This window comes from Alternaria atra (genome assembly GCF_907166805.1).
Source record: "Alternaria atra isolate CS162 genome assembly, contig: 25, whole genome shotgun sequence".
Taxonomy (NCBI): Eukaryota; Fungi; Ascomycota; class Dothideomycetes; order Pleosporales; family Pleosporaceae; genus Alternaria; species Alternaria atra.
In genome coordinates, this window is record NW_025091323.1 from 2,831,556 (window position 1) to 2,858,667 (window position 27,112).

General features: G+C 50.6%; 11 protein-coding genes across 11 annotated transcripts; 3 read left to right on the plus strand and 8 right to left on the minus strand.

The window, feature by feature from the left end:
- Window positions 1-1,120: 1,120 nt before the first annotated feature.
- ALTATR162_LOCUS5993 (uncharacterized protein) lies at window positions 1,121-2,318 on the plus strand (the record flags this gene model as incomplete). The annotated part of the gene is made up of 2 exons (XM_043313613.1): window positions 1,121-1,334; window positions 1,396-2,318. The coding sequence occupies 2 exons, from the start codon at window positions 1,121-1,123 to the stop codon at window positions 2,316-2,318; spliced, it is 1,137 nt and encodes a 378-aa protein (XP_043169548.1).
- Window positions 2,319-2,413: 95 nt separating this feature from the next.
- Window positions 2,414-4,487, minus strand: ALTATR162_LOCUS5994 (uncharacterized protein; the record flags this gene model as incomplete). Its single annotated transcript, XM_043313614.1, has 7 exons — window positions 2,414-2,842; window positions 2,891-3,051; window positions 3,103-3,741; window positions 3,796-3,819; window positions 3,874-4,151; window positions 4,235-4,311; window positions 4,362-4,487. The coding sequence occupies 7 exons, from the start codon at window positions 4,485-4,487 to the stop codon at window positions 2,414-2,416; spliced, it is 1,734 nt and encodes a 577-aa protein (XP_043169549.1).
- Window positions 4,488-4,985: 498 nt separating this feature from the next.
- ALTATR162_LOCUS5995 (uncharacterized protein) lies at window positions 4,986-6,068 on the minus strand (the record flags this gene model as incomplete). The annotated part of the gene is made up of 3 exons (XM_043313615.1): window positions 4,986-5,548; window positions 5,595-5,866; window positions 5,911-6,068. The coding sequence occupies 3 exons, from the start codon at window positions 6,066-6,068 to the stop codon at window positions 4,986-4,988; spliced, it is 993 nt and encodes a 330-aa protein (XP_043169550.1).
- Window positions 6,069-7,482: 1,414 nt separating this feature from the next.
- On the minus strand, window positions 7,483-10,100 carry ALTATR162_LOCUS5996 (uncharacterized protein; the record flags this gene model as incomplete). The annotated part of the gene is made up of 3 exons (XM_043313616.1): window positions 7,483-9,461; window positions 9,521-9,832; window positions 9,881-10,100. The coding sequence occupies 3 exons, from the start codon at window positions 10,098-10,100 to the stop codon at window positions 7,483-7,485; spliced, it is 2,511 nt and encodes an 836-aa protein (XP_043169551.1).
- A 334-nt stretch (window positions 10,101-10,434) lies between these two features.
- Window positions 10,435-11,448, minus strand: ALTATR162_LOCUS5997 (uncharacterized protein; the record flags this gene model as incomplete). Its single annotated transcript, XM_043313617.1, has 1 exon — window positions 10,435-11,448. One exon carries the CDS (start codon window positions 11,446-11,448, stop codon window positions 10,435-10,437), a length of 1,014 nt encoding a protein of 337 aa, XP_043169552.1.
- Window positions 11,449-13,211: 1,763 nt separating this feature from the next.
- ALTATR162_LOCUS5998 (uncharacterized protein) lies at window positions 13,212-14,221 on the plus strand (the record flags this gene model as incomplete). Its single annotated transcript, XM_043313618.1, has 2 exons — window positions 13,212-13,739; window positions 13,796-14,221. 2 exons carry the CDS (start codon window positions 13,212-13,214, stop codon window positions 14,219-14,221), a joined length of 954 nt encoding a protein of 317 aa, XP_043169553.1.
- Window positions 14,222-14,554: 333 nt separating this feature from the next.
- ALTATR162_LOCUS5999 (uncharacterized protein) lies at window positions 14,555-15,058 on the minus strand (the record flags this gene model as incomplete). Its single annotated transcript, XM_043313619.1, has 1 exon — window positions 14,555-15,058. One exon carries the CDS (start codon window positions 15,056-15,058, stop codon window positions 14,555-14,557), a length of 504 nt encoding a protein of 167 aa, XP_043169554.1.
- Window positions 15,059-15,805: 747 nt separating this feature from the next.
- On the minus strand, window positions 15,806-17,782 carry ALTATR162_LOCUS6000 (uncharacterized protein; the record flags this gene model as incomplete). The annotated part of the gene is made up of 1 exon (XM_043313620.1): window positions 15,806-17,782. One exon carries the CDS (start codon window positions 17,780-17,782, stop codon window positions 15,806-15,808), a length of 1,977 nt encoding a protein of 658 aa, XP_043169555.1.
- A 618-nt stretch (window positions 17,783-18,400) lies between these two features.
- On the plus strand, window positions 18,401-19,791 carry ALTATR162_LOCUS6001 (uncharacterized protein; the record flags this gene model as incomplete). The annotated part of the gene is made up of 2 exons (XM_043313621.1): window positions 18,401-18,778; window positions 18,832-19,791. The coding sequence occupies 2 exons, from the start codon at window positions 18,401-18,403 to the stop codon at window positions 19,789-19,791; spliced, it is 1,338 nt and encodes a 445-aa protein (XP_043169556.1).
- Window positions 19,792-20,188: 397 nt separating this feature from the next.
- Window positions 20,189-20,558, minus strand: ALTATR162_LOCUS6002 (uncharacterized protein; the record flags this gene model as incomplete). Its single annotated transcript, XM_043313622.1, has 2 exons — window positions 20,189-20,334; window positions 20,402-20,558. The coding sequence occupies 2 exons, from the start codon at window positions 20,556-20,558 to the stop codon at window positions 20,189-20,191; spliced, it is 303 nt and encodes a 100-aa protein (XP_043169557.1).
- A 2,980-nt stretch (window positions 20,559-23,538) lies between these two features.
- Window positions 23,539-24,735, minus strand: ALTATR162_LOCUS6003 (uncharacterized protein; the record flags this gene model as incomplete). Its single annotated transcript, XM_043313623.1, has 3 exons — window positions 23,539-23,659; window positions 23,713-24,450; window positions 24,503-24,735. 3 exons carry the CDS (start codon window positions 24,733-24,735, stop codon window positions 23,539-23,541), a joined length of 1,092 nt encoding a protein of 363 aa, XP_043169558.1.
- Between the last annotated feature and the right edge of the window lie 2,377 nt (window positions 24,736-27,112).

Consider the following 27,112-nt stretch of genomic DNA (forward strand, 5'->3'; position numbering starts at 1 on the left):
CCGATGCTATCTTCGTTGCGAACATCATGGCGCACTAAGTTGCGTCTTTATTGTCTGTGTACGCTTGGAGTTTTCATCATCGCAATCACGATAATTCGGCTCCCCATCAACGCGATGCACGCAGCTGTGCAAGCAAACCGGTCAACATGGGCAAGCACTGAACTGCTTGCTGCTGCGATAGTAGTGAATGCGCCTGTATTGTACGGATCGCTCAACCTCTGGCGACAACGCTCACAACAAAAATCTCAAAGATCGGTACGGCGCGCAGGTGCAGGCACAGGCGCCTCGTCCACGATACGAACCATAGGTAGCGCCGGTAGGCAGCCTGGGAGAGCGTCGGACGCGCCGAAAGATGATGAAGAGCTGATGCTTCAGCCCCATCGCCAGACCAGCATAACATCTGGCATATCCTTCCAAGACTCTCAAAGTGAAGACGGAACAACAAAGAAAACCGTCTTAGTATCGTATGAGGAGGCGGATCAGAGTCGGGCGAATGCTTCAAACCGAATAAGACAGTCTCCATAATTTTAGAGTATCAAGTCAAATCAGACTCTTGCAAGTTCATCCTGTGGAGCGGTACAATACTCATGCGGGTCAAACCTCCGTTCTATCAGTTTAGTACTTTACCTGTCAAGGTTAGACAGTCGAATCCTTGAGGCGGGCGGGGACAACCTCGGGATTATGGGGCCCGCAGCCAAGACCAACAATAATCTTCCGGCCCATGCCGGTATCTCTGAACCCACAACAGCGGTAACTGATGAAGGCCGCTTCCACGTTTGGGCAGTGGCAGACTTGAAGCGCCTCAGACAAATTATATCACAATCAAGTAATCGGGCATGAGTGAACCCTCGCCTTGTACAGTGCCATGCGAAGAACTGAACAAATGTACATACAGGAGGATCGTAGCCGCATGAAACCCCTGCAGGAAGGACGAAGCCCAGTTCGATCAGCCGTTTCCGCAGATCCTCATCTCAGGCGGTGTGACGAACTGGAGGCACGCAGCAGTGATTTTCTGCTGGATATGCTGGCCTCATAGGACGACAACGCAGCGGTCTACCTCGACACCATCTCCTCGCCTCATCTTCACCCTTTGGTACAGGTTTCACGTGATCCGTCAGCTATGAAGCTTCTACGACATCTGACGCTGCTCACCTGCTTGGCGTCAGCGCAAAATGAGCGGCCTGCCCAGTCTGAAGTCCCGGCAGTCCGGACATACTTCTATGTCGGCGGTGGATACAGCGACGATGGCAAGGGCGGTCACATATTCAAGGACCAAATGTACGTCGAAAAGCTATCGCCTGCTTTAACCGAACAAGATGTGAAGGATCCAATCAGTAGGTGTCCCCGTACGGACTGCATGTGAGACATGCACTGACTTGGTACACCCGCGTTTAGTTCTGATCCATGGACAAGGTCAGACCGGAACAAACTTTCTCGTTAAGCCGGACGGAGGTATGTCATGGACTTCACACTTTCTAGCGGCCGGTCATACAGTCTACATTGTGGATCAAACCTTCCGTGGCCGCTCTGCATGGGCACCTAGGGCAGGCGCTGATGCACCGTCGACTTACTCTGCTGAGCTTATCCAACAACGCTTCACTGCTCCACAGCAATATCGCCTCTGGCCTCAATCCACACTTCACACTCAATGGCCGGGAACGGGCATTATGGGCGATCCAACTTTCGACGCTTTTTATTCCTCGAATGTCCAGTTCATCTCCAATGCCACCTACCAGCAAAGTACTGTGCAGTCGGCAGGAGCACAGCTTTTGGATCTGATCGGGACTCCGACTTGGTTGATCGGTCACAGTCAAGGAGGACTCATGCCGTTGCTGATAGCCGATGCTCGGCCCCATCTCACGAAGGGCCTTATTTTGATAGAACCGACTGGCCCCCCATTCCAGGAAGCCGTTTTCGGGTCTGCATCCGCGCGAAAGTGGGGTTTGACAGATATACCGATGAATTATTCACCACCGGTGACTGACCCTGTGCTCGAGTTTGTACGTCAGGTGTACCAACCTGCGAACCTAACAAGCGACAACTCGACCGTTCCTTGTGTGTTGCAAGCAGTAGATCCGGCACCAAGGCAACTTCCTAATCTTGCGCCGTTACCGATTCTTACTGTCACGTCAGAAGCCAGCTACCACGCGCCATACGACTATTGTACAGTTGAGTTCCTCAAGCAGGCAGGTTGTTCCAAGGCTACACATCTCGAGCTCGGAAAAGTTGGTATCCACGGCAATGGGCATATGATGTTCATGGAGAAGAATAGTGACGAGATATGGGAACGTCTTCACAGTTGGATAGAAGAATCTTAAGAAAACCCCACTAGGATGTTTGGCCTTCGTCGCCAGCGTCTCTTGGCGTACTCACCAATCATAGTTAAAATTCCATTGACATACGCTCAACCACTTCAAGGTTCTTCCGATTTCTTGCCGTCCTCACATATCTCATCCATCACCACATCCCCTTCAGATTTGCCACTTTTCTTCCTGATATCTTTTAGACCCATACCCAAGCTTGCAAAGACAGCCAGGCATGCTATACCCACCAAGAAGTAGAAAACGTTACGCAGACTCTGCGAATACGCTCTTAGCATACCATCCAATTCTTCAGGCGGTACGAGTGCCCGCACAGCACTGGCACCAGATCCAGCATCAAGCACTGCTTGAGGCGATATTGAGGGTACGTAGCGTGTGATAGTGGAGGTGAGTGTCTGTGCGAAGATGGTGTTCGCGATAACGACAGCGATAGACGTGCTGAGATTCTGGAAGAAGACGAGACTGGCTAGAGCGACGGGGTATTGCGCAGGCGGGACGGCATTTTGTACTGCGATGATTGCCTAAAATGTCAGCGATGTAGTAATGACTTGAGCAATGTCATTAGTTACCATCTGCATGCCGCATCCTCGACCAGCGCCCATAACGATCTGATACCCGATCCATACCGCGGTGCTTGTAGATGCTGTGAATGTTGACACAAGACCGTTTCCGACGGCGGTGATGATACCACCGGTGAGTGCCCAAGGGAGATAGTACCCCATACGCGATACTACCAAGAGTGAGCTGCTGTAATCATGCGCCAGTAAATATGGAGACGTACCTGCAGCACCCGTACCGATGACAACAACAAGCTGACTCAAGATACTGGGCAATACGTGGACCCCACTATCAGTCGGACCATTGCCTCTCACGGCCTGGAAGTATGTTGGCATCCAAATACTCGCTGTCATCATACAAGTGATGATGCAGCTGGCATATACACAACTTGTCCAGACAACGCGCTTTCCAAGCAGCTTCCCGGGAAGCATAGCTTTGTCTTCCATTCTATTCTCCCAAAATATAAAGAGAACAGCGCATACCCCTGCGCCACACCACAGGCCAATGACTGTAGAGGAATTCCAAGCGTACGTTCCACCACTGCCAAGCTGAAGAGCGAGAAGCAACATAATGGATGAAGGGACAAAGAGTGTAAAGCCGAACAAATCGAGATCCGGGATGACTTCTCGAATAAGGGATATGGTGAAGCGCGATTTCGATATACGCTCAGGAACGGGAACGAAAGCGATGAGCGCAGCTGCCACACCGCCAATGGGTAGGTTCATGTAAAAGCCTGCGATCGAGCCAACGTCAGCTTCAGAAGATGTAAACAAAACATAAGACAACGTACACCAGCGCCAAGTAGCGTGCTCAGTAAGAGCACCTCCGATGAGCGGCCCAGCGACAATGCCCATTTGTGCAGCTATCATCTGGTCAGCGTCCGGTCGTATTTACTTCTGAGCTCCAGCATGCGTACTCCCAAGGACTATACCAGTGTACACTTTCACCTTTCGTTAGCGCTTATCCTCTGACATCCATGGAGCTAGAGACGTACCGGGACTCTTCTCCATCGGCACGGCTCCCGCCAGCATCGTCATAGCGCCATTCACGATACCAGAAGCTCCTAAACCTGCAACCACTCTTCCTACAATGAGAGCGGCTGAAGAGCTGGCCACACCGCAAAGTAGAGACCCAAGCTCGAACAAAAACACAAACGTGAGAAACACAATCTGCCAGACGATCAGCGGTGTGACGCTACCTAAAGAGAACGCATTGCCTACCTTGGTGCTGAAGTGCGTGTAGAGCTTTCCAGAAAGCGGTTGCAGAGTCGCGCTAGTAGCGAAATCAGCCCGATGTTCGGTGTTCTTATGTTCGAGGCGTGGAAGAAGATGAGCGAGTGGTTTGGAAAGACCTACGACGCAAGCGTAAATGCCCCGATATACCAGCCCACGTCTGGAAGTGAATGAAATTCAGATGTGATACGTGGTATTGCCTGATCCTGTCAGTATTGCGTCTCGTATTAGAGGTTTAGGCTGTACGTACAGTGCCCATGATGGATGTGTCTAGGCAGACCAGGAATGTGACGAGCGTCAGGCTGCCGAGAAGAGTGAAGAGTTTCGGACCAACAAGATATTGGTCTGACGGCGTGAATTTTGCATTGCTTTTCATGTTCACTGGCTGATGTTATTATTCCGCCTTACACAGCGTTGATTCAAGGTGTAGAATAAGAACGAAATGTTATCGAAAGGGTAGCCGAAATATCCGAATGCGATAGACAAAACGCGATGCAAGCGTACAGCGACCAGATAAAAGAAAGATTGGAAGGAAGATATAGGAGGAAGTCGTTCGTTGATGTGCTGCATTGTTTATAGAGGTTACCGGGCAGGCCTGAGCGCAATCGAACGGGTTTCGGGTTTGAGTTGAACTTCAGGCAACCACATCCATGTCAAGAAGGGTGGAATGGAGGCCTGTGGAAACCACTTCAGAACGCCAGAATATTCACAGTATGCAAATAAGATCGCCTTGTGCTTCTGACAACGCTTTGTTCGAGGTATACAGGTTATTCATGTGCGTACCCATAGGAAGTGTAATATCTGATTCTTCGCGATATGCACGGTTGTCCATAAGCGTAACCATGCAGGTGTAGCCGAAATCTCCTTGCATATCTCAAAGATTGAAAGCACTAGGCATCCAAAAGTCGTTCGAAAAGTCCAGCATCGTCATGTCTCCGCCAATCCCGCTATTCCATCCGTCTGCTGCGTTGACCATGGCGTTATCATGCTCACTCGTGGGGGGTTTCCAGTTTGGTGCAATAGCTCTCAGAGTTTCTGCGGCTGCAGCAAACATAGTATCCTCACCTGTTTCGGCCTTGTATTCAGTATTAGCTCGCTCAGCAATCTCCGCGAGTTTCTCTAAGCACTGCACGATGTCGACGGTTGATTTAACGATGGTTGGATCCCAGCCAGGTACCCCTGTGATGCTCGAGAGTCTATACAAGATCTTGCAACAATAGGACCATATGAGCATTGATGGAGCTGTCAGACTCATGACATCGCCAGTCAAAGCGTGGTCTCGGCAGGCTTTGCATGTCTGTAGGAGTTCCATGAGGTATTCGATGCGTCTAGGCTCGAAGGCGAGATGCGACGCTGCCAGCTCAGCTGTGGGCGATCTCAAGAGCGCGAGGTCGTAGATAGCAACCTGAGCGGTTTGGGTGAGCCCGATAACAAGCCCTGCATACTTTGAGTGGTCGAAGAGGTGAAGGAATGATGATCTTACAGTGCTGTAGGCACTCAGCAGAGAGTGATCTTTGGAAATTGCTAAGCGCCAGAATAAGAGGGTCGATAGCCACCATAGCATGTCTCGCTGTACTGGGATCATCCGAAGCTCTTCGAGATACTTCGGCAGCACTAATCGCAATCTTTGCTAGACGCGCAGTGGCAGCCAATATGCCATCTTCTTCACATTCTTTGCCTGCGTTAAGGCTATCGCATGCGTCGTCCATCTGCGACGACCAGAGGGTCAGGTCGTATTCGAAAATTATAGAAACACTTCCACAATCAGTTGAGCCAGCTAAAGTCAGTTACATACTCACTTAGCGCATAATATGAAAACAGCTAGTAACACTCTACTTCCTTCATTCGTGTGGACTTCCTTGTTGTCCACACGAGGACCTAGACTGGGACATCCCGTCGGTTGCGCGGGTTTATCAAGACGAAGGTCACTAATCAGGGTCTTCGCCAGATTACACATGGAGCCCAGAAATTGTCTTCCGTGAGTAAAATATGGTGACCTAGATAGCGTCAACAATGAGGAAGCTATGCATATCGGACTTCTTACCAAGCTATACACATGATGAGACTCAAGAGCAGGTCAATACTTCTTTCTCCTTGCACTATAATCCTAGAAGCCAGCTGTTCTCGTAGTTGCTTGCTTAGCCGGCTTTGCTGAGTGATCGCCTTAGTGAGTACCGTGCGGATGGCATGACAAAGTAGTGGGTATTTTTTGTGAAGATCGTCTGTGGTAAGGTTCTCCGATAAGTACACGAAGGGAAAGTGATGCAGGTAAGTCGTCCGAAAGTCGACTAATTGCTGAGGAGTCAAGTGGTCGTTATCATCGGGGCTATCCGTTGGTCTTTGAGGAATGATTGAGGAGTCAGGTGTGAGCACGAGCTGATCATCGAGCGACATTGTCACAGGCGCTGCACGCTGTGTTCGAAGAAGCGAGACAACTTCATCAAGCTTATCCTCCAGTTTCGACCTCTTTGGCGTTGGAGTCGATTTTGGTGCCCTCCTACGCACCGTAGATGAGGATTGACATTCTTTCCCTAGGCGATGGCATCTATTGACTTCAGTCTAGCTCTGACACCCTTGGAATGTGTTGCATGCTCCACGCGATTGGAACCCAGCTAGTGAGGTGTGCGACAGCAAGAACCTTCGCTCTCTACGCATCAGGCGACAAAGGATTTAACAAGGCATAGTTTATGATATAGAAAGAATGACGCACCTGTCGCAGATGGAACCTCCATCACGTATCATGCATCGGCATTTCGCTTTCACACAGTTGCCACACGCTTGACCGTATGGCGCGGGAGTCTTGCGCACCCGATCGGCTTCCATCATTGATTCCGCACCCCAACACACGTGGACGGTTTGTGTAGGAGGAACCTCAACATCACGGCGGGTTTGGTGCGCGAGCTTGTAAGACGGCGGGATGCGCTGAATGCGGATTTCATCTGAATTCCGTCGGGACGGAATTCGCAGGTACGGAGATTGGGCGGGCCCACATCCTCGTTTCGCCTCGTGGCCCTGTCGATGCACTCCCGAACGCCTCGACAAGCGCACCTCAATTTAGGCCTTACATATCAGAATGCAAGAAGGGCTCTCATCTCTTCTTAACCATTGCGTCTGTCTCGGCTATCGTGCATAACACATCCCAACGCCTTTCCACCGTGAACGATCGCAGCCGCGAGCTTTACGGCTGTATTACGATATGCGAGCACAAGCCGGGCAAAACCACATCTGGCCCGTCTCTGTGAGAGCTCACGTCGACCTGGATGAGGCTTCAAATAAAATCTATTCACAAAGGGTATATCACCAAACTCCATGTCCACCTCGTACTGCATATCAAGCATCGCATTGGCTCATGCGCCAGGGCCATTCTGCCCTTACGTCCTCACCTTCTCCTTGCCCTTCCTTAATCTTTCAAACTCCCGAATGAGCTCCAAAGCGTTCAGATCAGCCTCCGATTTCCGGCCCATCCATTCAGTCTCTACCAACTTAGCCGCTCTGATACGCTTTCTTGTTCCGCTCTTCGCCAAGTACTTCATGCTCTTGACAATACCATCTCCAGGGTATGCTACGATTCCTACGGCCGCTGCGCTCGTTTTCGTAACCAGTCCAGCCATCCCCTTGCCGAAGCCCTTCGCGTACCCGATCGCGCCCTCCTTTTTGCCGCCCTCGTACGTCTGACGGAAAGGGTCTGAGAAACCATCCGCAATGCCGTGCACAAAGTTCTTACCACCAACTTGGAATCCGGAAAGAGCACCAGTGACCTCTCCATGGTCTTTGACTTCTTCGCCATAGAGTCTCGGTACGTTGCGGAAACCTTCTGTGGTGGCGAGGGGAAGATCAACGATGACGCCTTTGTAGAACGCACCCACAAATCTGCCGAAGCCTTTGGCGACCCCGCCAGCCACGCGGCCTGCAACGGCCGCACTGTTCGCCTTCTCTGACGATGCTGAGGACTCTGAAGAAGTGACGTAGTATTTGGGCTCGCTGAAGGGATCCACAACCATTCCCTTCGCTGCCATCCCCATATCTCCGACAATACCGACACAAGCAGAAGTTGTGCTTGTCACGGGATCCCATCGTTGATTGATGATGATGAACTGGTCTGTTTCGTGATTCTCGAGATCAGAAGGAACAATCACACCGTTCTCAATCAGTACCTGTGCCGCCAATTTGGAGAGGATGATAGACCCCTTCTTCACCTTCCAGGATGCCACCTCCGTAGGCAAGAGAGCGCATTGCATTGTCTCGAGAGGAAGATTCGCATGGAAAGATTGTGCAGCTGCTTCAACACCACGCTCGCTCGCCATCTGCGAAGATAGAGCCCGTGCTGCTTGCTTCGCTTCGCGCGTGAGGCAGAAGTGGATAGCTGGTATAAGGTTTTCGGTGGTCAGAAGTTTATGGGGAATAGGCTTTGGACCTGCTCCCGCTGCTGCTATCATCTCTCCCCAAAATGGTTGGTCTCCAAAGAAGGGTACCACAACAGTAGGGCACGCATTGCGCAGTCCACATGCAGCTGTGCCTGCTCCACCATGATGAACGACCGCTGCGACATGCTGAAACAACCATTCGTGAGGACAGTCGCCGATGAACAGGACGTCCTTATTGTCGTTTGGCAAGCCGGCACCAAGGTTGCTCCATCCTCTCGAAATTATCGCTCGGACACCTAGGGCGCGCACCGTCTCTAGGATACTTGATGTCATCTTCGCGGGATCGTCCAGGACAATACTTCCGAACCCGATATACACTGGCGGAAGTCCATTACGCAGAAACTGATCTATTTCCGCAGGCGGTGCGTACGGCGTCGGCTCGCGAAAGAAGAAACCACAAACATCGATATGTGCTGCCCAATCAGCTGGCTTCGGAACCAATGCTGGAGACCAGCAATATGTGAAGGGCACCTTGAGTGTGGAAGCGAGTACAGGTCCAACCGATATAGGAACGTCTTCGAGGTCCAAGGAATGCCTAAACCGATTGATGACATCTCCGAGACCCTGCCATGTTAGGAATTCGACGACGCCATAAGACGCGTAATTGATAAGCGCAGTTGAAATTTCGCCGCCCTTAAAGTTCGCCAGCGGGTGCGGAAAGGCTCGCGTGCTGCTCCAGGGCATGGTAAACATAAGATGGAGTGGGATACCCAATGCTTGGGCACAATGTACATGCGCGAAACTGGGCGGATTGGCGATGATTGCTTCTGCCACAAATGGCTGCCCAGTCTTTAGATCCGGCTCGATACATGAATGCCAGCAGCCGTAGAGCATCTCCGTAATCATGTCTCTTTTCTTCTGGATGTCGCCTTCGCGAAGACTCTTCATCGAAGGTATCAGACCTGGGTTCTTCACCATGTATGCCACTGCTGCATGTTAACAAGGTATACAGGGGTATCTGCGGCATCTAGTTTCTTCAACATACTGAGCTCTTTCGGGTCTCCTCCAATAGGGTAGAATTCTAGGTTCGACTCGCGTACGAAGCTCTCGAATGTGTTATGGGTCGCTATTCGAACACGGTGTCCGTACTTTTGCAGCTCTTGACCTAGAGCAATGAACGGTTGCACGTCGCCTCGACTTCCTACAACTTGGATAACGATATTCAGACGGATACTCCATAATCTGCTGATGGTATATCGGCGACTTAATTCGGGTTCCTCCTTTTCATGCTTTGGCACGAGCTTGACGAGTGTCTTGGTGAGTCTTGAGTTGAGGTCAATGTCGATGCGACCATCGTCTTCATTAAATCAGCATGGTTACAAGGAGTGGGAAGATGTAAACTTACTTGTTACACCAGTATCTCCTGGCTGCGGTATTGAGCCGGTCAGCTCTTTCGCAGTGTATGGCGGTGGTGCATCCATGTGATGTATGTCATTATCGCGTTCGTATTCCACAGGCATCGGTGCCTGGGTACTATCTGGTCGCGCTCTCATGCGATGTACGCCATTGTTTTGTTCGAACTCCATTGGTATTGGCGCTTGGGTACTATCTGGTCGCGATTTCATCATGAAGAGTTGTTTGAAAGAAACCGGAATGGTGCTTGTGACTCAGTCAGTTGTGGCAGCAGTTGGCGACCTTTATCACCTCGATCGTCGTGACCTAACGGTTGGGATACGCCAATACGATATACGCAGTTCCAGCTAGCATGATCCACGGATCTTCCCGCAAATCTAGCCCGATCCACATCTTTAGCGTTCAAAACGCGTCACTAACCGGCCCGAAACTGCAATAGAACACGAGCAGAAAAGACTGGAAGAAACAATATGTTTATCTCATACATAAGCGTTAAGAGGCTATCTAAGCTGTAGCTTATGTGCGTGAAATAACATTTGCACCGCCTCAGTCCGACTCTTCAGCCTCCGCTTGCGCAATCGCCCACCATCCTCGCACGATGCTCTTCTCGGCTACGAAACCAGTTAATGGCTTCCTCCCCATCTCGAATTGATGACGTTTAAGCTCGTTGACCACAATTGCGAGCTTGTACAACCACGGATCTGAGGGCTTACCCTCAAAATGTGGACCTACGCAATCGCATGCTAACTTGTTCGCTAAATACAGCTTCTGGTCGCCCAGCCAAGGGTTTGTTAGGTTATTGCGTGCGAGGGCTTGAGACACCAGCATCGTCAGGCCATGCAACAGTGGAAAGAGCCGTCTGTTGTCTAAATTGGCAGCTTCTTCGACATCCTCCCACTGAACCAATGGATTGTTGACACCCAGGCAGCGGTTGGCTTCCCACAATAGAACGTTGATTGCCAAACTTGTCTTCCTTTCGATCGCGTTATGGGTATCCCAGAGTAGGAAGCAGAATCGAATGAGCGGGAAAGCCATAGGCTGAGGACTGGCCCCACGAGACGCGGCGATGGCGTCGTGAAACGGTGAGAAGTAGTCTCCGGCACTTGCTGCATCTTGCAAAGCCTTTTGGAGGATGTTATCTCCATCGCTCGTATAGCATTTCTTGAAGAATTGCATAAAGTCCTCGCGTTCGATAGTAGGGTCAGTCTCTGCGACACTCTCGCGTAACAGTTCGACAAAGGCGTTGAGCTTGTTTCGGTGGTCTTGTGCATCGCGGCTAATGTCGCCTAGTATCGAGAAAGCTCTTTGTTCACTGTCGACATTTGCAATCGACACTTGACATTCTGGACACTCCGCTTCGTCAATGTGGATACTGGGTATATCAGACCAAGTGCCTTTCAAGTCAACATCACCGCCGTTAAGGATGATCGAGAGACAGCGGTAGCCGAAAATATGTCCACAGGCTCGTAACGAGGCCGGTGCATGATCTGGGGTGAACGGTCTATTGCATAAAAAGCATGTTGGCGACACCTGGATATATCTGCCAATGTTACTACTCATGGTAGCTCTTAAATCGTAGGAGGCCTTGCGAATATCCGGTCAGTGAGGGTAGACGACGTGCTTGAGAGCGTGATTAGGATTGCATATATCAATACAAGTCTGTGAATGATCACGCTACTGTGTTTGTCGGTTGAGGCTGATGATTCGTAGAGAAACTCAGACGCTCCACCGAAACGCCCAAAAGCTATTACAGGTATACTGCACACGGAAGCGCACCTTCGATGACCAGCGCGAAAGAATGTCGAGCAACAGTCTGAGCTAAAGACGCTTACTCCTTTTCGGTAAATAGTCGTGCGATGTTACTTTCTGTGATCAGGAGAACAGAAGAATGTGCAAACAGAGAGACCAAAAGAATCACCGACGATCCACACATCTAGTCGACGATTATCGGTGCGACATCCGTCTACGTATACCTCACGCCATTGCAAGAATTCACACTGCTTTGGGGGCAATATCAGCCCACCCGTTTTAATCACACATCCATACTGTGGACGACGACAATGACAATTCTGTTTAGGCAAGCGAGATTGAATGAAGTCTATCGAATCCACCGAAGACGGCGTAAAGGACTCGTTGACTGTGCTTTCTAGCGAATGTACAAAAGATTTCTTGGTGTACCCGGTGTTCACGCGCCGAACCAGTTAGCGTGGAAACGTTTCTTCGGAGCACATACCGCCGAACTGGAGTCGGAACAATATGCGCCCAGAGATTGGTGTTTCGAACACAAGTCAGATCTCGTCTTGGCGTTCTTGGACTTTCGAATGCCTCCACCATCTTGACTCGATGTCTGGCGCGCATGAGAAGGCTGGATATGGTTTTTGTCTGACCCTTGTCCGGAATGAACGATGTAGCTAAACGTAACCCTGTCCTGTCAAGCTCAAGATGTCAAAAAATCCAGCAACCACCTTGCTGGCTTGCTAGGAAAACGTTTGTGTTTTGACAGGCGTCTTCGCATGGCTAGTCGCAAGCTAGTTTATGTCCGATAGGGTCGTCCCTTCTCGTCTCCACTCCAACCAACACTCAACCTACTTCGCCATCGTCTCGATCAGAATATTGAAACCTTCAGTATTTTTCCACCCATTCATCGGCGTGTGCATACGTTAGTGATGTTGTCACTGCAACCTCCACTTCAGCAAGGATGCCGATCTTTCGACCCACAAATTCATCCCATTGGTGGTCTTTCTCCACACTGACAGCCAAGAATTCTTCGCAACATTGTCAAACAGTGGCGCCGGCTCCTATATTGTACTTCCTATTTCGGTTTGTTTCGAGAGGTTTTCGGAATCCTTCAGCGCTAATGCAATTATTCAAAGCCGTCGGCTTTTGAGGTTTCCCCAGGTATGCACCCCAGGCTTGTCATGCATATTCGGCCTTCAAGCCTTTACTACGTGTTAGCTCACGAGACCGCCATACACCAATGCCTTTGGTGGAACATGAGCGCTTGCCCTAAGCCTCTTGAAGGCCAAGACAAAGTCATATATTCGCGGAGAAACTCCACATCGTACATTCAAGAGTTGGTTCCCCGACTCGTAGTATTAAGGGCGGCCAAGTTGACGATCATGGAGCCTGTACAGATCCCAGCAGCCTAGATCCTCCAGCCTAGATCTTCAGTATAAAGACATCCTCAATACCACTGCCTAAATTCCCATCTAACATCTTCCTTCATCACTTTAGAGTCGATCTCTATTCATTCTTTTACATTCTTTGAAACCGACGCCCTCTCTTCTCCCTTTTACTTCACCAAACTTCACAACTATACCAATATGCGTTTCTTCGAGATTGCCACCGCGGCTATGACCGCTGCCTCCACTGCCTATGGTGCACCCATGGAGAAGCGCGCCGCAGCTGTCGATGAACTTGTTGGATTCGCTGCAGGCACCACCGGAGGAGGAAGCGGTGCAGGCACCACTGTCACCTCTTGCGCTGAGTTGACTGCTGCGGCCAAGGCCGGCGGAGTTATCAAGGTCAAGGGCACGCTTACTGGCTGCGGCGTCGTCCGCGTCGGTACCGCTGGCACCTCTATCCTCGGTGTTGGCAAGGATGCTGGTCTTACAGACACTGGTCTCCAAGTTTTCAAGACCTCCAATATCATCATCAGGAACCTCAAGTTCTACCGCGCCCCCAAGGGCAAGGACCTTATCGATATTGAGGGCTCGACTAACGTTTGGGTTGACCACAACGACTTCTCCAGCGTGGGAATTACTGGCGGCAAGGACACATACGATGGTCTGCTCGACGCCAAGTCTGGAGCTGACATGCTCACCTTCTCCTGGAACAAGTTCCACGACCACGTAAGTTCTCACCGCTACTATCAGCTCATGAAAAAGCCAGTACTAACATCCATCAGTGGAAGGGCTCTCTAGTGGGCCACTCCGACAGCAACGCCTCCAAGGACAAGGGCAAGCTCCACGTAACCTACCACCACAACTCATTCATCGGCGTGAACTCTCGTTTGCCTTCGATCCGTTTCGGCACCGGACACATCTACAGCTCCTGCTACGAGGGCGGCATCTCCGGTGTCAACTCACGCATGGGCGCTCAAGTCCTCGTTGAGGCCAACTCTTTCACCGGTGTTGACAAGGCTGTCGTTACCAACTTGGACTCTGACGAGGAGGGCTTTGCGATTGAGAAGGACAACATCTTCACCAACAGCCCTACTCAGATCACGCAGAAAGGTTCTTTCGCGCCCAGCTACAAGTACACTGTTGACCCTGCGGCCAGTGTTTGCGCTATTGTGCAGAAGAGCGCTGGTGTTGGTGTTGTCACTTTCTAATCAATGACCATGGGAGTGATACAAACTCACTGGTATGAGTGAAGAGGGTTAAAGCAGAGAGTTGTTTCGGTTTTGTACATACATTTATTTCGTGAATATACTTGAATTGCATCTACGCATTAAACTTGTTCTCTTGTTGTCACTTGCGTCAAACTGCGAAGGAGGTTTGCATGTTGATAAGAACCTGATGGTTCATTGAGATGTTGATATTTGGGTATGGTTGACTTTGGTCTCATGCGTCTTCAAGGGTGCACAAGCTGTTGCACGTTCCACTTCCTTCTTCTCCACTCCACCTAGCCTCCAGGCCATCACTCTAACCTTTCTGATCGAGGCTCAACCGGGGAATACCCACACAATCGAAAAAAGTGTAGCAATGGCACCCACAATGACCAAAACTTCGGGTCCAGCTTTGATGCCTACAGGTAAGCCTTCAGTCGTGAATTGTGCCACGATGCCTTGAGTAAAGTTCTTCTCTGCCTCTACTAGAGCAATCTCTGTCCAGTTCCCACACCTGGAGTTTAGATCCGCATCGGCTGTAAGTGCAGGCAGCTTCGCGATAGCAGCATCCATCATGCGTGCGCTGGTCAAGGTGCCGACGTTGGCCTTTTGCATAACAACAGTGCGGTAGGAGCCGTTGGCGCCGACGGTCGACATGTTGGCTGTGCGTTCGTAGTCGAGACATAGATCAGCTTGCGAAGGTGTGGCGAAGACTTGGCGGACTTCGAGTTTGGTGTTGAGGAGGCCTCCGGGGAGGATGGGGGCAGGGTTTGGGCCAGCGGCTGCCAGATGGAAGACTGAGAGGGCGATGAAGATGTTTGTGAGGAGTGAGGTATGCATGACGCCGTTGTCGATATTTCCGGATTCTCAAGGAATGGGTAGGGTGGGGAAAGACAAGGGAAAAAGTAAGATATTATTAGAAAGGTATTCTGGTGACCGGCACGCCTTGAGAAATGAATGAATGGACGAACGAAAAGAAAAGAAAGATCGTTGGTGGTAGAGTTTGGTTCCACTGCCTGAGGTATACCAGAAGTTCGGGATAGAAAAAAGGCGACAAGGGAAGCAAAGAAAAATCAGGCCACTTCGACGTGATATATGAGGCCGCAAGAACGATGATGGCTGTCATTCATACTGCAGTGCGACGTGGATTGCCGGATAAGGGGTGGTTGTGAGGCTCATGGTGTATCAGGTTACACGGAGGCTCTTAAGCGCCCCTAGTAGACGCTAGGGTGCCTCGTGGAGTATTGACGGATCGTGCCGACATGTCATCATTAGTGTAAGCACCAGTTGTTAATGAAGGAGCTGTGAGGCGTCACTGCGATAGATTTGTTAGTTGCGATGGAAGATGTGGCGGTGAGATGAAGTGCGGCGTGATCATGGGATGATTGGAGAATGGTTTGGGGTGCGGGAAGATCGTCATCCGCGCACGGGCATTTCATGCATTAGGCGTCTAACGAAAGCCCCAGAATTCTCCTCTTTTCAGCCTCTTCTGTCCATTATGTGACAGCCGCTGTCAACGTGCGAAACGACAGCTACTTGATCATAGCATGTCTACCTCTATCGACCACGTAATTACGCACCCCGCCATCACGACAAGAACGCGTCCAAAGTCCCCATCTCGTCCATGTTGAAAGTACCCGACATGAGCATATCCCAATCCTCCGTGAACTCTGGTGAGAATTGGAAATCAAAATCTTCCATACCGATTCCACTCATACCAGTAGTACCAGAACACGGCTCTTGACTGCCAGCCAAGCCCTCCAAGATCGGTATGCAAATTCCAGCAGCTTGTTCCGACGCGTCCACCAGTAGTGCAGGCAACTCCGATCTGTCCATATGGTGTTTTGTCGCCTCGATCCATGCGCCAATGAGACGCAGTAGAAGGTAGCCTTTCATACCTGTTTCGCCGGCTTGAATGCACCGGAGATACCAATTTGCAGCATCATCAACAATGTTCTGTAGAGGTGGCGGCAGCGCATCTAGATCGTCTTCATCCTCTTGTATCCGCATCCGCAGTTCAGTAGCCAGAAATGTCGCCCCGTGAAAGGCGTACATTCGGAAGAAACCCGCTGTGCATCGACACAGGCGAGCTAGGTCCGTCTCCTTAGAAGAATACGTATTACCACTCATACCTGGGCACGCCATACTCCAGATTTTGAGCGACGAGTCGACAGTAGATTTCCTCGAATAGGCGTAGACCGGATCGTTAAGTGCGGAAGCGAAAAATGGAAGATGCAAACAGGTGACATAGCGCTGCATAATGAATTCGACAGCTTGCAGTGTAAACTGCGAAGGAGACAAGGTGGCAGATGCGGCGTATGCTTGAATGGTGCGACGTAAGAGCCTGTGTGCGGCTCTCAGGTCTGAATCGATGCGAAGCGTCTCCTCATACGTTCCAGTCGAATTGATGTCATTAAGGAATTTGAGCACGGCAAGACGAGCTGGAAGGGTTTTGCGAAGAGCTACAGAGATGGATGTATGCGTATACACACCCTCTGCTCTTGCAATGGGATCTGCATCTACAAGCTGCTCATCGTCGAAGTTGCTCGGTGGCGCTGTGTTGTAATCGTCCAGTGAGAAGAACGGTGGCCCACCAGATTCCATACTCATCTGAAGTGACAGCTCGAGAATCGTGTTCCAAATCCGACGGCGCATCTCGGCTTCAAGAGTCGTTGTTCTCGGCAGTTGCAACGGATCTTTGTGGAGACCGATGTACACCGCTGCTCGGAATACTGTACCTACAGAGATCCAAACCAATTCTGAGCCTACATCGACAAGCTCTCGTGCAAGGAGAAGAAGGATGCTAATCTGGAGATACTGAACACCAAGTTGTGATTTGAAGAAGGGCGAGGATAGCCAGGTCTGCGCCTCGAAGACCCATCGTACCGCTTCGGCTCGCATAGACACCTTGTCATCGTATATCATCGCACCAATGGCCAAGACTAACTTCAGCATCACTATGAATGCCATGCTAGATTCTGGACCGCTTGTCCACATGTATTCATACATGCGCTTGAAGCTTGGGACGTGCAATACGCGGTATGTTGTCTCCATGGTGCGGAGATAGCCAGCCACAAGATCGTCGCAGACGTGTTTTGGAGGAAGGTCTCGCGTTGGTGGAGTAGGCCAAGTTGGAGAGCGGTGCGACTTGATGATCCGGGCCAAAGACTTAGCTCTACGTATGCTAGGAACAACATTGGATGATCCCATTCTGAGATAAGGCTCCATCATCTCGATGATATCGCGGTACATTACGAAACCATTCATCCAATGGCTCTGACCAAAAACTCGATTCTTGTGCGCAATGCCTCGAGAAATAGCTGCACCACCAGGCATCCGAGTATCCTGAAGGACATCGACTGTACAGGCAAAGCTGCTGACAGTGTGCACAGTATGTGTCGACACCGGAGTCGAAGCTGGCGGCGAGAAGACAGAGCTGGCAGTACTTCCTGCTCGCGACAACTTGTCTTCCAGTTCGGCAATACGTGCTCTCATAGCGTCAAATTCGAATGAGAATTGACTACTACCAACACCGGGTGCCGTGACCGATGAACTCGAAGGCATACTAGGTGTGCCTATAGATGTTAAATTACTGTTGTGTGGTTGTATGGGTGCAATAGGCACCGTGGCCGGCCTCTTGTCCGGCACGTCAGTTTCATAGACACAAGACCCAGTCTTGCTCCTCAGACAGTTACTACATGGCGTCTCCCGATTGCAGCGTATCTTTCTCTTCCGGCACAATGTGCAAGAGCTGAATATGGTTAGCTTCGGTCATAGCGATGGGGTCACCGAACGAACTCACATAGCAGGCCTCTTGCGTCTGCGACTCAAGTCGGTCATCGTGAGTTGAGCTTTCTCTATTCGGTGGAGTGATGATCAGAATCGCTAGTAGGAGAAATGGAGGCGAGTATAAGAGTGAGCGGAGCGGGAATAAGTGTCGGTGGCTCGTTCCAAAAGTCGGACACAGCTGCACTTCCGGGGATGTGGGCCAATGAGCATGCGTCCTTATCTCCGACTCGAATGAATACTGACACCGAAAACCTCCTTCTCATGACGATACAACAAACCGCTTAAGTCATATATATATCCCATTGACATGAGCGGTGTTACCCTCATCAACCTCCCTGTTAGGCCCATTGAACAACAGACTTTTGTTCTAGGATCTTTGAATACAAGTCCAAGATGCCTACATCAACCACAATCTCAAACACCGCCTTAGGCACCAGCACTCCTTCAGTTGCCTCATACGATATTGGAAAGGCATCTCGCGAATCAACCCACGATAAACACAAAGCAGCCATTGATGCTGAAATTACCGCCCTAGGCCCTGCTCCCGATGGTGGTCTAACAGCCTGGCTCAACGCTTTTGGCGGCTTCTGCATCTTCTTCTCCTGTCTCGGCTTCACATCTTGCTTCGGAGTGCTCCAGCAATACTATTCCACCCACCAACTGAAAGACCACAGCATGGATCAGATTGCGTGGATAGGCAGTTTAGCAAGTTTCATCCAGTTTGCTGGAGGCGCTATTGGAGGGCCGATGTTTGATCGTTATGGAGTTTGGGTGCGTATTCTTTGGCCTAATGAGACTAATGTTATACTGACTTGAACGAATAGATGATGCGACCCGCAACACTCACCTACGTCTTTGGTCTGATGATGGTCTCATTGTGCAGCGAGTACTACCAATTTTTCCTTGCGCAATCCATCCTCATGGGCTCCAGCGTAGCTTTCCTTCAATTTCCAGCGTTTGCAGTAATGGGACATTACTTCGACAAGCGACGCGCCGCCGCCCTCGGTATCGTGGTGTCCGGGTCATCCATTGGCGGTGTTATCTTTCCCATTGTCTTGTCTAAACTGCTCAACAGCTCCTCTCTGTCCTTCGGCTGGTCCATCCGCATCGTTGCTTTTATCATGCTTCCCTTCATGGTCTTTGCTTGCTTCGTTATCAAGCCGCGTATCCCGCCCCGCAAGACCACGATCTTCATTGGCGAAGCATGGAAGACCAAGCAGTACGTGCTGCTTGTTGCAGGACTATTCTTCATGATGATGGGCATGTGGATACCGGTCTTCTATCTCCCAGTCTATGCTGTTAGCCGGGGCATGAGTCCGCTACTGGCATCCTACCTTCTCGCCATGATCAATGGGTCTTCGACATTCGGTCGGATCATCCCAGGAATACTAGCAGATAAGCTCGGTGGAATGAACATGTTCGCTTTCGCAGGCATTAGCACTAGCGTCATGGTGTTCTGCATCAACGAGCCAGCAACTAACGCTAGTATCATTGTCTACTCCATCTTCTTCGGTTTCGTCTCCGGTACCATCATATCGGCTGGCTCAGCAGCAATCTCCAAGTGCACCAAGGATCCGAGGAACATTGGGACGTACATGGGTATGGGCATGGGTATTGCGGCGTTTGCTGTTCTCATCGGTCCTCCCATCAACGGCGCGCTGATCGATCGGTATGGCGGCTTCAGGGAGGTATCGATCTTTAGTGGTGTAATGAGCTTGATGGGTGGGCTCATTGCATTGTCTGGCAAATTCGCCACTGCAGAAGGTATCTTTGGGAAGGTCTGAGTGGGTACCGCGGCGGACTTGTCTTGTGGAAGATGGAGAGGAATGTTGGCCTATACGCTGGAATAGCAAGGTATATGGAAGCGGTGGTACGTGGGATTCATTATCTCATGCATCGATTCTGGTTTGTGGGGAAGCATGTAGATGGTCATAAGCTCAATTGGTTGCTATGTCAAAGGGTATGAGATATGGAACACCTTGCGCCAAATACCATTAATGAAAACCTGTACATCATCAGCGGCCACCAGTCCTCATATGCGAGGTCTAGCACGCGATAATCTTCCGCCAGCTCCTCGCACGGACATGTGCGCGCCCGTGAGAATATGTCCATCGTCTCAGAAAGACCGATATGTATTTTGGGCGCGTAAAGTATGCGAAACGCGTAACTTGTCTAGCTCGTTTATGCCGGGATGGGCTCGTAGGTGTTGTGGGCTTGGCGGTTGGAGAAGAGGTAGTAGATGATCATGCCAACGACAGGGAAGAGGAAGACGACGAGTGCCCAGAGCACCTTGTTGGGGACGGGACGGTTGGACTTGAAGATCTCGACTGCAGCACATGTTAGCTTTGGACAAAGCGCGACAATGACGATGTCAGGGACGTTAGTAGTACTTACTCCATGCGATAATGTCGAGGACAAGGACAATGAATCCAATGATACCACCGCCGGTACCAGCTTGCCAGGGCTTAGCTGACTGGACCGTCATGGGAGCTGCCTCGGCGAGCATGAACATTGACAGCTGGAGCAGCAGGGAGAGTACGAAGTTCATCATGGTGGCGGTATTGGGTGATGTGGAGGTTTGGTGAAGAAGATGCAGTTTTCGTGGTGGGGAGTGAGCGAAGACGAGAGTTGTGGTGCTGGTGGCTGCTGCCTTGTATATGAAGCGGCGGGGCGGAGCTGTTTGATGTCCCGCACAGACCTACGTCACTGGAAATCACATCGTCACGCGACACTCCCATTCAAGGTACGCATGCATCAGCCCGCAGAACGTTTGGTACATCTCTACTTCAAAGAGACATAGCACGTGCCTATCCGTGCATACTCTACCGAGTTTCATCGCCAGTTCAAATAAGCAAAGAGAAGACACGACCGACGCGTGAGGGACGCGTCGTCCCCAACCAAGGTTTGTCATCTTTGAAATGGCAACTAGATTTCCATGTCGAGATCGATCAAATGCGGAACGTGCCACTTACTATAGGTGTCGTGTAAGAGAATGTTTGGAAGTAGTAGTAGTAGTAGTAGTTATTGAAAGTTGAGAAGTTGGGATTCTGCTAGCCAGGACAAGGTGGGTATTGGGATTCTGACCTGGTACCTGACAGAAATATGGGCTGGAATAGACGGAGTAGCAGAAGTCGGACTTCTGGACTAGTCAACTACAGGATTGGGATTCTCTACTAGCACAGTGTAGAAGTTGGAACCTTGGACTGATAAGTCACAGAGGTTGGTGTTGTGGTCTGTTGATCGTAGGTGGGAAGAGTGGAGAAACGGCGGAAGGTGGTAATGTGGGATCCAAAGGAGCTCCAGAGGTAGTGGTGTAGGCCGTTACGAGGTTGGTAGTGTACTGCTTGGGCAAGCATGAAGGACCTTGGTTTAGCGGTGGAGGGCCCGTGTCTGAGAAGCGATATCTGAGACCTAGCGGATCTTCAGAAGTGAGATATGGGACATAGGTTCTTGAGAAGTGATACTCAGCTACTTTTTAGATACTGAAGAATGCTACCCAGGTACTTATACCTAATATAGCGCATGAAAAGAGGTTAATACAATTCCAAGTAGTCGGCACCTGGCATCGAGGTGGTTTCAAGAGGTCTGGCTTAATAGAAGGAGTGCCGAGAGACTGGATTGAAGCAGACAAAGGTGAGTTCGGGATTGTGATGGTAATTGTAAGTTACTGAATAGGCCACCGATATAGTCACTGGAGAATTTGAGCAAAAGATTGCAAACTTGACGTAGCGCATATGAACAATCGCATAAGTAGGTGTAAAGCTTGGATTTGATGACATTTCTAAGATTTGCTTGTAGCGGTGTTCCTGTGAGCATTACCTGGATACCAGTGTGGCTACCACAGCCCTTCTTGAATGCCTTTGCGATGTTCGAGTCCAATAGTCCACCTCTGGAAAGCTTCTGAATCCGACATTCCATCTCTCGCATACCAACCCATCTAGGCATACTATTGGGCCCATTAATACCTCTTCCATCTCTAGAAGACTTCCAGGCTCCGAATGCCGCCTCTCAAAGATTTCGTCTAAGATGAGGCATAGTTTAGCCTCTACTCTTGTCACTTCGCTACCTATTTCACCTTTTAAGGTTTCTGGACCCTAAAGTCCATTATTCGCGTAGCTAAACGTCTAGCAAAATCTACACTCCTCGCAGATTAAAAAACTAACCCATCTAAGCGATCTTCTGGAACAGTACCCAAAAAAACTGCGATTTCGATAACAGACCAACCAGATCCGGACTCAGAGCGCCACGTTAATCTAAGAACTCTGCCCCCATGTGCCTACCAGGATGCAATTGGCTAAAGAGATCATCGCTACTATTAGATGTGGGGGTCGAACAGGTGATCAAGCAGGGGCTAGATGGAGGTGGTTGGAGCGGGCGTCAAGATGGGATTGCTTGATAAGTTATATGGGATGATATAGCCATTACGCATCGACTATGAATCGATTTGACGACCACATACCAAGTCTATGGTATACGAGGCCATACCATTGTATCAGCAGTTCCAATGGGTTCTGGGTGTAATGTCGAGGTTACTCCATCCATAGAGTAGTAGTGAACGGAAACAATACAAGCTTTGAGGACCATAAACCTCCCTTATTTACCATTTCCCTTGTGGATACTAGCACCATGTAATGACCCGAAGGACGAAGTGGACGATTGTGATGTTTCAGCACGCGAATGAGGACGTCTGTGCCGCTTCCCCGCTTGACTGCACGCCGTACGCCATTAGGTAAGCAGGGGTCTTTCTGTGGGTTGAAAAGTAGAGAAAGTAAAGGACGTGTAGCAAGCCATACGCCAGAACGTCCAGGGTAGAACTTCAAAGTAGCACAAGAGTGCTGAAAAGCTGCACAGCATGTCTTAGTTTTATTACAGCTATTACTGGCCAAACATTATCATCTATCAATCACTATGCACTACTCCTACAATGCAACTCGCATGGCACATGTTCACAACATCTGAAATCGATATTGCAGCCTCATAAGTCCCAACAGCCTATCTGACATCCACCGTACTCGTTTCGCAGGCCCGACATGTATCCACTTGAGCAACTTAACACGGAAGACCCCACACTGCGCGCTGGAAAACGCCACCTCATTTGGACTTCAGACGACAGCTGGTTTGGTTGGTAATTTACGCAGATGCTGGGGTTGTACTGCATTGCATCGGCATAGATACTAGGAGAGAGGGAGCTCTAAACTCTGGGGGTGGGTAGTAGAGGGGGAAGCGAGAAGGTGGGGGTGTACGACATTGTGATGCTGACTACGTGGTGTTGTGGTTAGTGGCTTACCAACTCGGTGAGAAATAGAGTTCTTGGTCGTACAGTGACTTGAGAGAACACGGCAGCTAACAGATTGTGGGCTTGTGGAAACGTGAGTGCGTTCAAGACGAAATGTCGGTTATTGCTATTGTCACCATTGAGCAAAGCATAGCACAGGAGTAGCAACTCTGCGAAAAGATTCCGAATAAAGAGGATATCAGGTCGTTATGTATTGTCGTGTTGAGTGTGTTTAAATGTGATCAACGCTGCACACTCACGTAGCCTCAGCTGCGGATGAAGGCGAATCGTCATCGACATCCATAGCTCGCAGCTTAGCTTCTACAGCCGCAACGACCTGAGCATCGAAATGTTCTCCCTTTTCAAGCCTCTTGACACTGTGTATTATTAGCAATGCATATTTGTCAAGCCTTGTAAAGGTTATACCCACGGTGATCTTGTACACTTGTCACATCTCTCATGCCCGCACCCAGGACATTGCGGCGAATTGTTGTGGAAGAGGCCGTTGCACTTTTCACACTGCCATCGTACCCTCTGCCTCGGCTTTCGCCAAGTCCTCCTGAACTTCTCAAGCTGCTTTTCCACCTCCGTCTCGCTGTCAGGCTCAGCATCGCCTGGATACCCATTAGGCCATTTATTGAGCTTGGCCGGCTCACGTGGACATTTGGTACACCGGACATGCTGACATTGATCGCAAACGTTTGCCGTTGCGGGCTCGAAGAGTTTCTCGCATACGTGGCAGGTACGTCTGATGCGTTGCCTCGCGGGCTGATATACGAGCTCGTCTCCGCCTCGCGTGCGTATAGTGAGTATTCTCTTTCTCTTTGGCTGCTCCATGCCCTCTTTCTCAGCCTGCTTCTCCTCGGGCGTCTTCTTCTTCGGGTACCGAGGACATTTCTTGCATCGCTTGTGCTCGCATTGCAGGCACACCCTGTCAGAGCCGTAGAGGGCTCCGCAGCGATGGCAGCTGCGGTGCACACGCATACGAATCGACTTCTCCACCCGCTGCACAGTAGACTTGGGCGCTGGCGCAGCGATCCACTCATGCGACTCTAGAGTGAGGCCGTACTTTGCGAACAAGGCACGAGCTCTTTCCTGCTGCATAGCGTTGCGATCCATTTCCTTGGTGGTTGGGCTTGATGGTGCCGATACTCTGGGACTGACGGGCCTTGTAGAATTAGTATAGAAACACAGATCGATGCTGGATGTCAAATACTCACGTGGCAGGTATAACGTCCGGTTTCACTTTGTCATCTTTCGCGACTTCCTTCACGACGGGCTGTTGTTGCTCAACTTGAGGGGCGGAAGAAGCTTCAGGCGCTACCGTTGGCACACTCTTGCTCGATTTCTCCCTCTTGAACACAGTGCTCATTCTCTTCACGTATTTCCCCAGCGTACCACGCTCCACATTCTTGCCCTTGTCCGGCATCGCAGTATCGGTTGGTGTCGTCATGGTGGCTGTCGCAACGAATGTATTCGCAAAATCCCAATGCAACAAAGGGGCACTGCTAACTTATGAATAGAGTTGGAATGGACCCAAGAATATATGATCCGGTGCTGAGGTCGCGCCGTTGAATGTCAGACGTGCATGCAGCCCAACTAAAAATCCCTGGAGTCTGGCCACTGGAACTTCGCGGGACACCGAAGGTTTGGTAAACTGTAATCTATTCGACACCCAAGGACTGTCCTGGAGGGAGTAAATAGGCGCACAGGTCGAATTAACCGTCTGTCAAAGCTGCTCGGCGAGTCCCTAACGATGGCGATGTGACGAAGGGTGGCGGCTGCGAGTTATGTATGTATGTGCAGAGCGCTTCGCATCAGACCATGACCCGGCTTCCCAGTGCGCTGGAATCGACCCCGAACTACTCACAAGCGTCGCTAAGAAAGACAGCGCGGCCCGTTCGTCACAAAGGCGGACAACATCAGGGCACTGCCTGCTACTGAATGTATGCTACGGCTGACTACGGCGAAGGACTTTTTATCGCTGGGAAAATCGCTGGGGAACACGAATAACAGCGAGCAGTTCAGGGCTCAGGTTGTGCACGGGGAACAGTAGCACACCACGGCTGCATGCATTCTGGCTGCAACCGAGCCTGCGTCGCTGTTTGGTGCCCACGGCCTAAGGTCTGCTGCGGGATCGTGGCGGAGCCGTGTCCGTTCCAGGCATCGATCTGTCTGCTTGTCAGCGGCCACCAATACTGAACGAGAAGCTTCGCCGCTCCGCGGAGCATTTTGCCCGCACCCTGGGGCCCTCTCTCCACCAAGGGTTGACAGGGCTCAAGAGCCTCTGAAACCACCCATCAGGTGGACATGGAAGGCTCGTTGAATGTCTGCCCCAGCAGACCCCTTCGCTGTTGAAATATCCAATCCACTCCTGGGCACAACCCCACATTGTGCGGCGTCACGCTGTACAGACAGCTCGACCCAACATTCTTTATCCAGCAAATGAGCGGCTGCACGATTTCATGCCCGCCTCCAGTTCCGCGATATATATTGCATTTGTCTGCAGCGCTGCGACTTAGCAAATCCATGCTCAACCACATCGCCTCATCGGTTCCAGGGTTACGTCGCACATGCGCCTGCCAAGAGGCACAGTGCAGCACCTTCCAGTCGTCGGGTTAGTACGCTACCATCAGTAATGCACTTGTAGATAGTCCGCTTGCTGCGCTGGCATGCATCGGCCGTCTTTGCGATGAGATGAAGAAGGGCCAAGCAACGATGTCATCAAGGCTGCAAGAGGTACTGTAGCACCGAGTATCTCGCCGGCGGTGGGTTTTGGGCATGTATGCAGCTCTACCCATGGGCTGGTTCGGGGCTTATGGCGGACAGTTGAAATGCCATATCGAGCCTGACAATGACAACTTTCGATGTGCAGCGACGATCAATGTTGCTTCTACTACCCAGTTCACCGGTGGGGAAACCTATGTAATCCTGGTGTGCCCCGATGACCTGGACGGGTGGAGACAACGCCCCTCTTCGCGTGCTCCGCTTGATGAATCGGCACCATCAGCAAGCTTTCATTAGCAGTGATGCCGAACTTTGAACTTTACCTCCTCTTTGGTTTCTGGGATTCTCCATCAACAACACATAATTACGCGACCTCATCTCATCCATTTACTGTGTCGGTGTCGATAAGTCTTTGTTGCTACATACGTATTGGGCGTGTACGGCACAAGAGCATCCACCGGCAACTTCCGTTCGCCGACCCGGCATCACCGCCGCGGCAGGCCGCCGTTGGGCATTGCGGCTACCTTATCGATCACAGAATCCTAGTATTAAGATATATCGGGCCTTTCGCGACGCATACTAAGTCCAGACGACTGCTACATCCCAACGCGGCATCGAAGCCGGATTGCATCTGGATGCTCGCAGCCGAAATTGCATCACATGTAGGCGTTTCGCGAGATTAACGTTTTGTCTGGTATACAGACTATCATTGAGTTTAGCTGAAGGTATATGGCCCACCATCAACGCGACATATCACCCCAGTCAGGACAGCACAGGAACACCCAACAATACCACAGTCAAGACACGAAGGGCACCTATCTACTCGCCAACTACACATGGCGATAGGCCGCAATCATCTGGTACTAGCAGTCAGCAGTAGATGCTTTTTGCGACTCGATTCGTTATTGCAAACACATGTCACGTATTGACGTGCCAAAATCCATGCGTCTGAAAAATGAAAACACTCAATCTCGCGTCGAATGAACGTTTTGTAGGAGGAGGATACCATCGATCCACAGCCTACATCTAATAACATCCTTTCGATCCTTGACATTCGTAACGAAGTATGCCAGGGCCTCTGAAACGCCAACAGGTACCTTGGT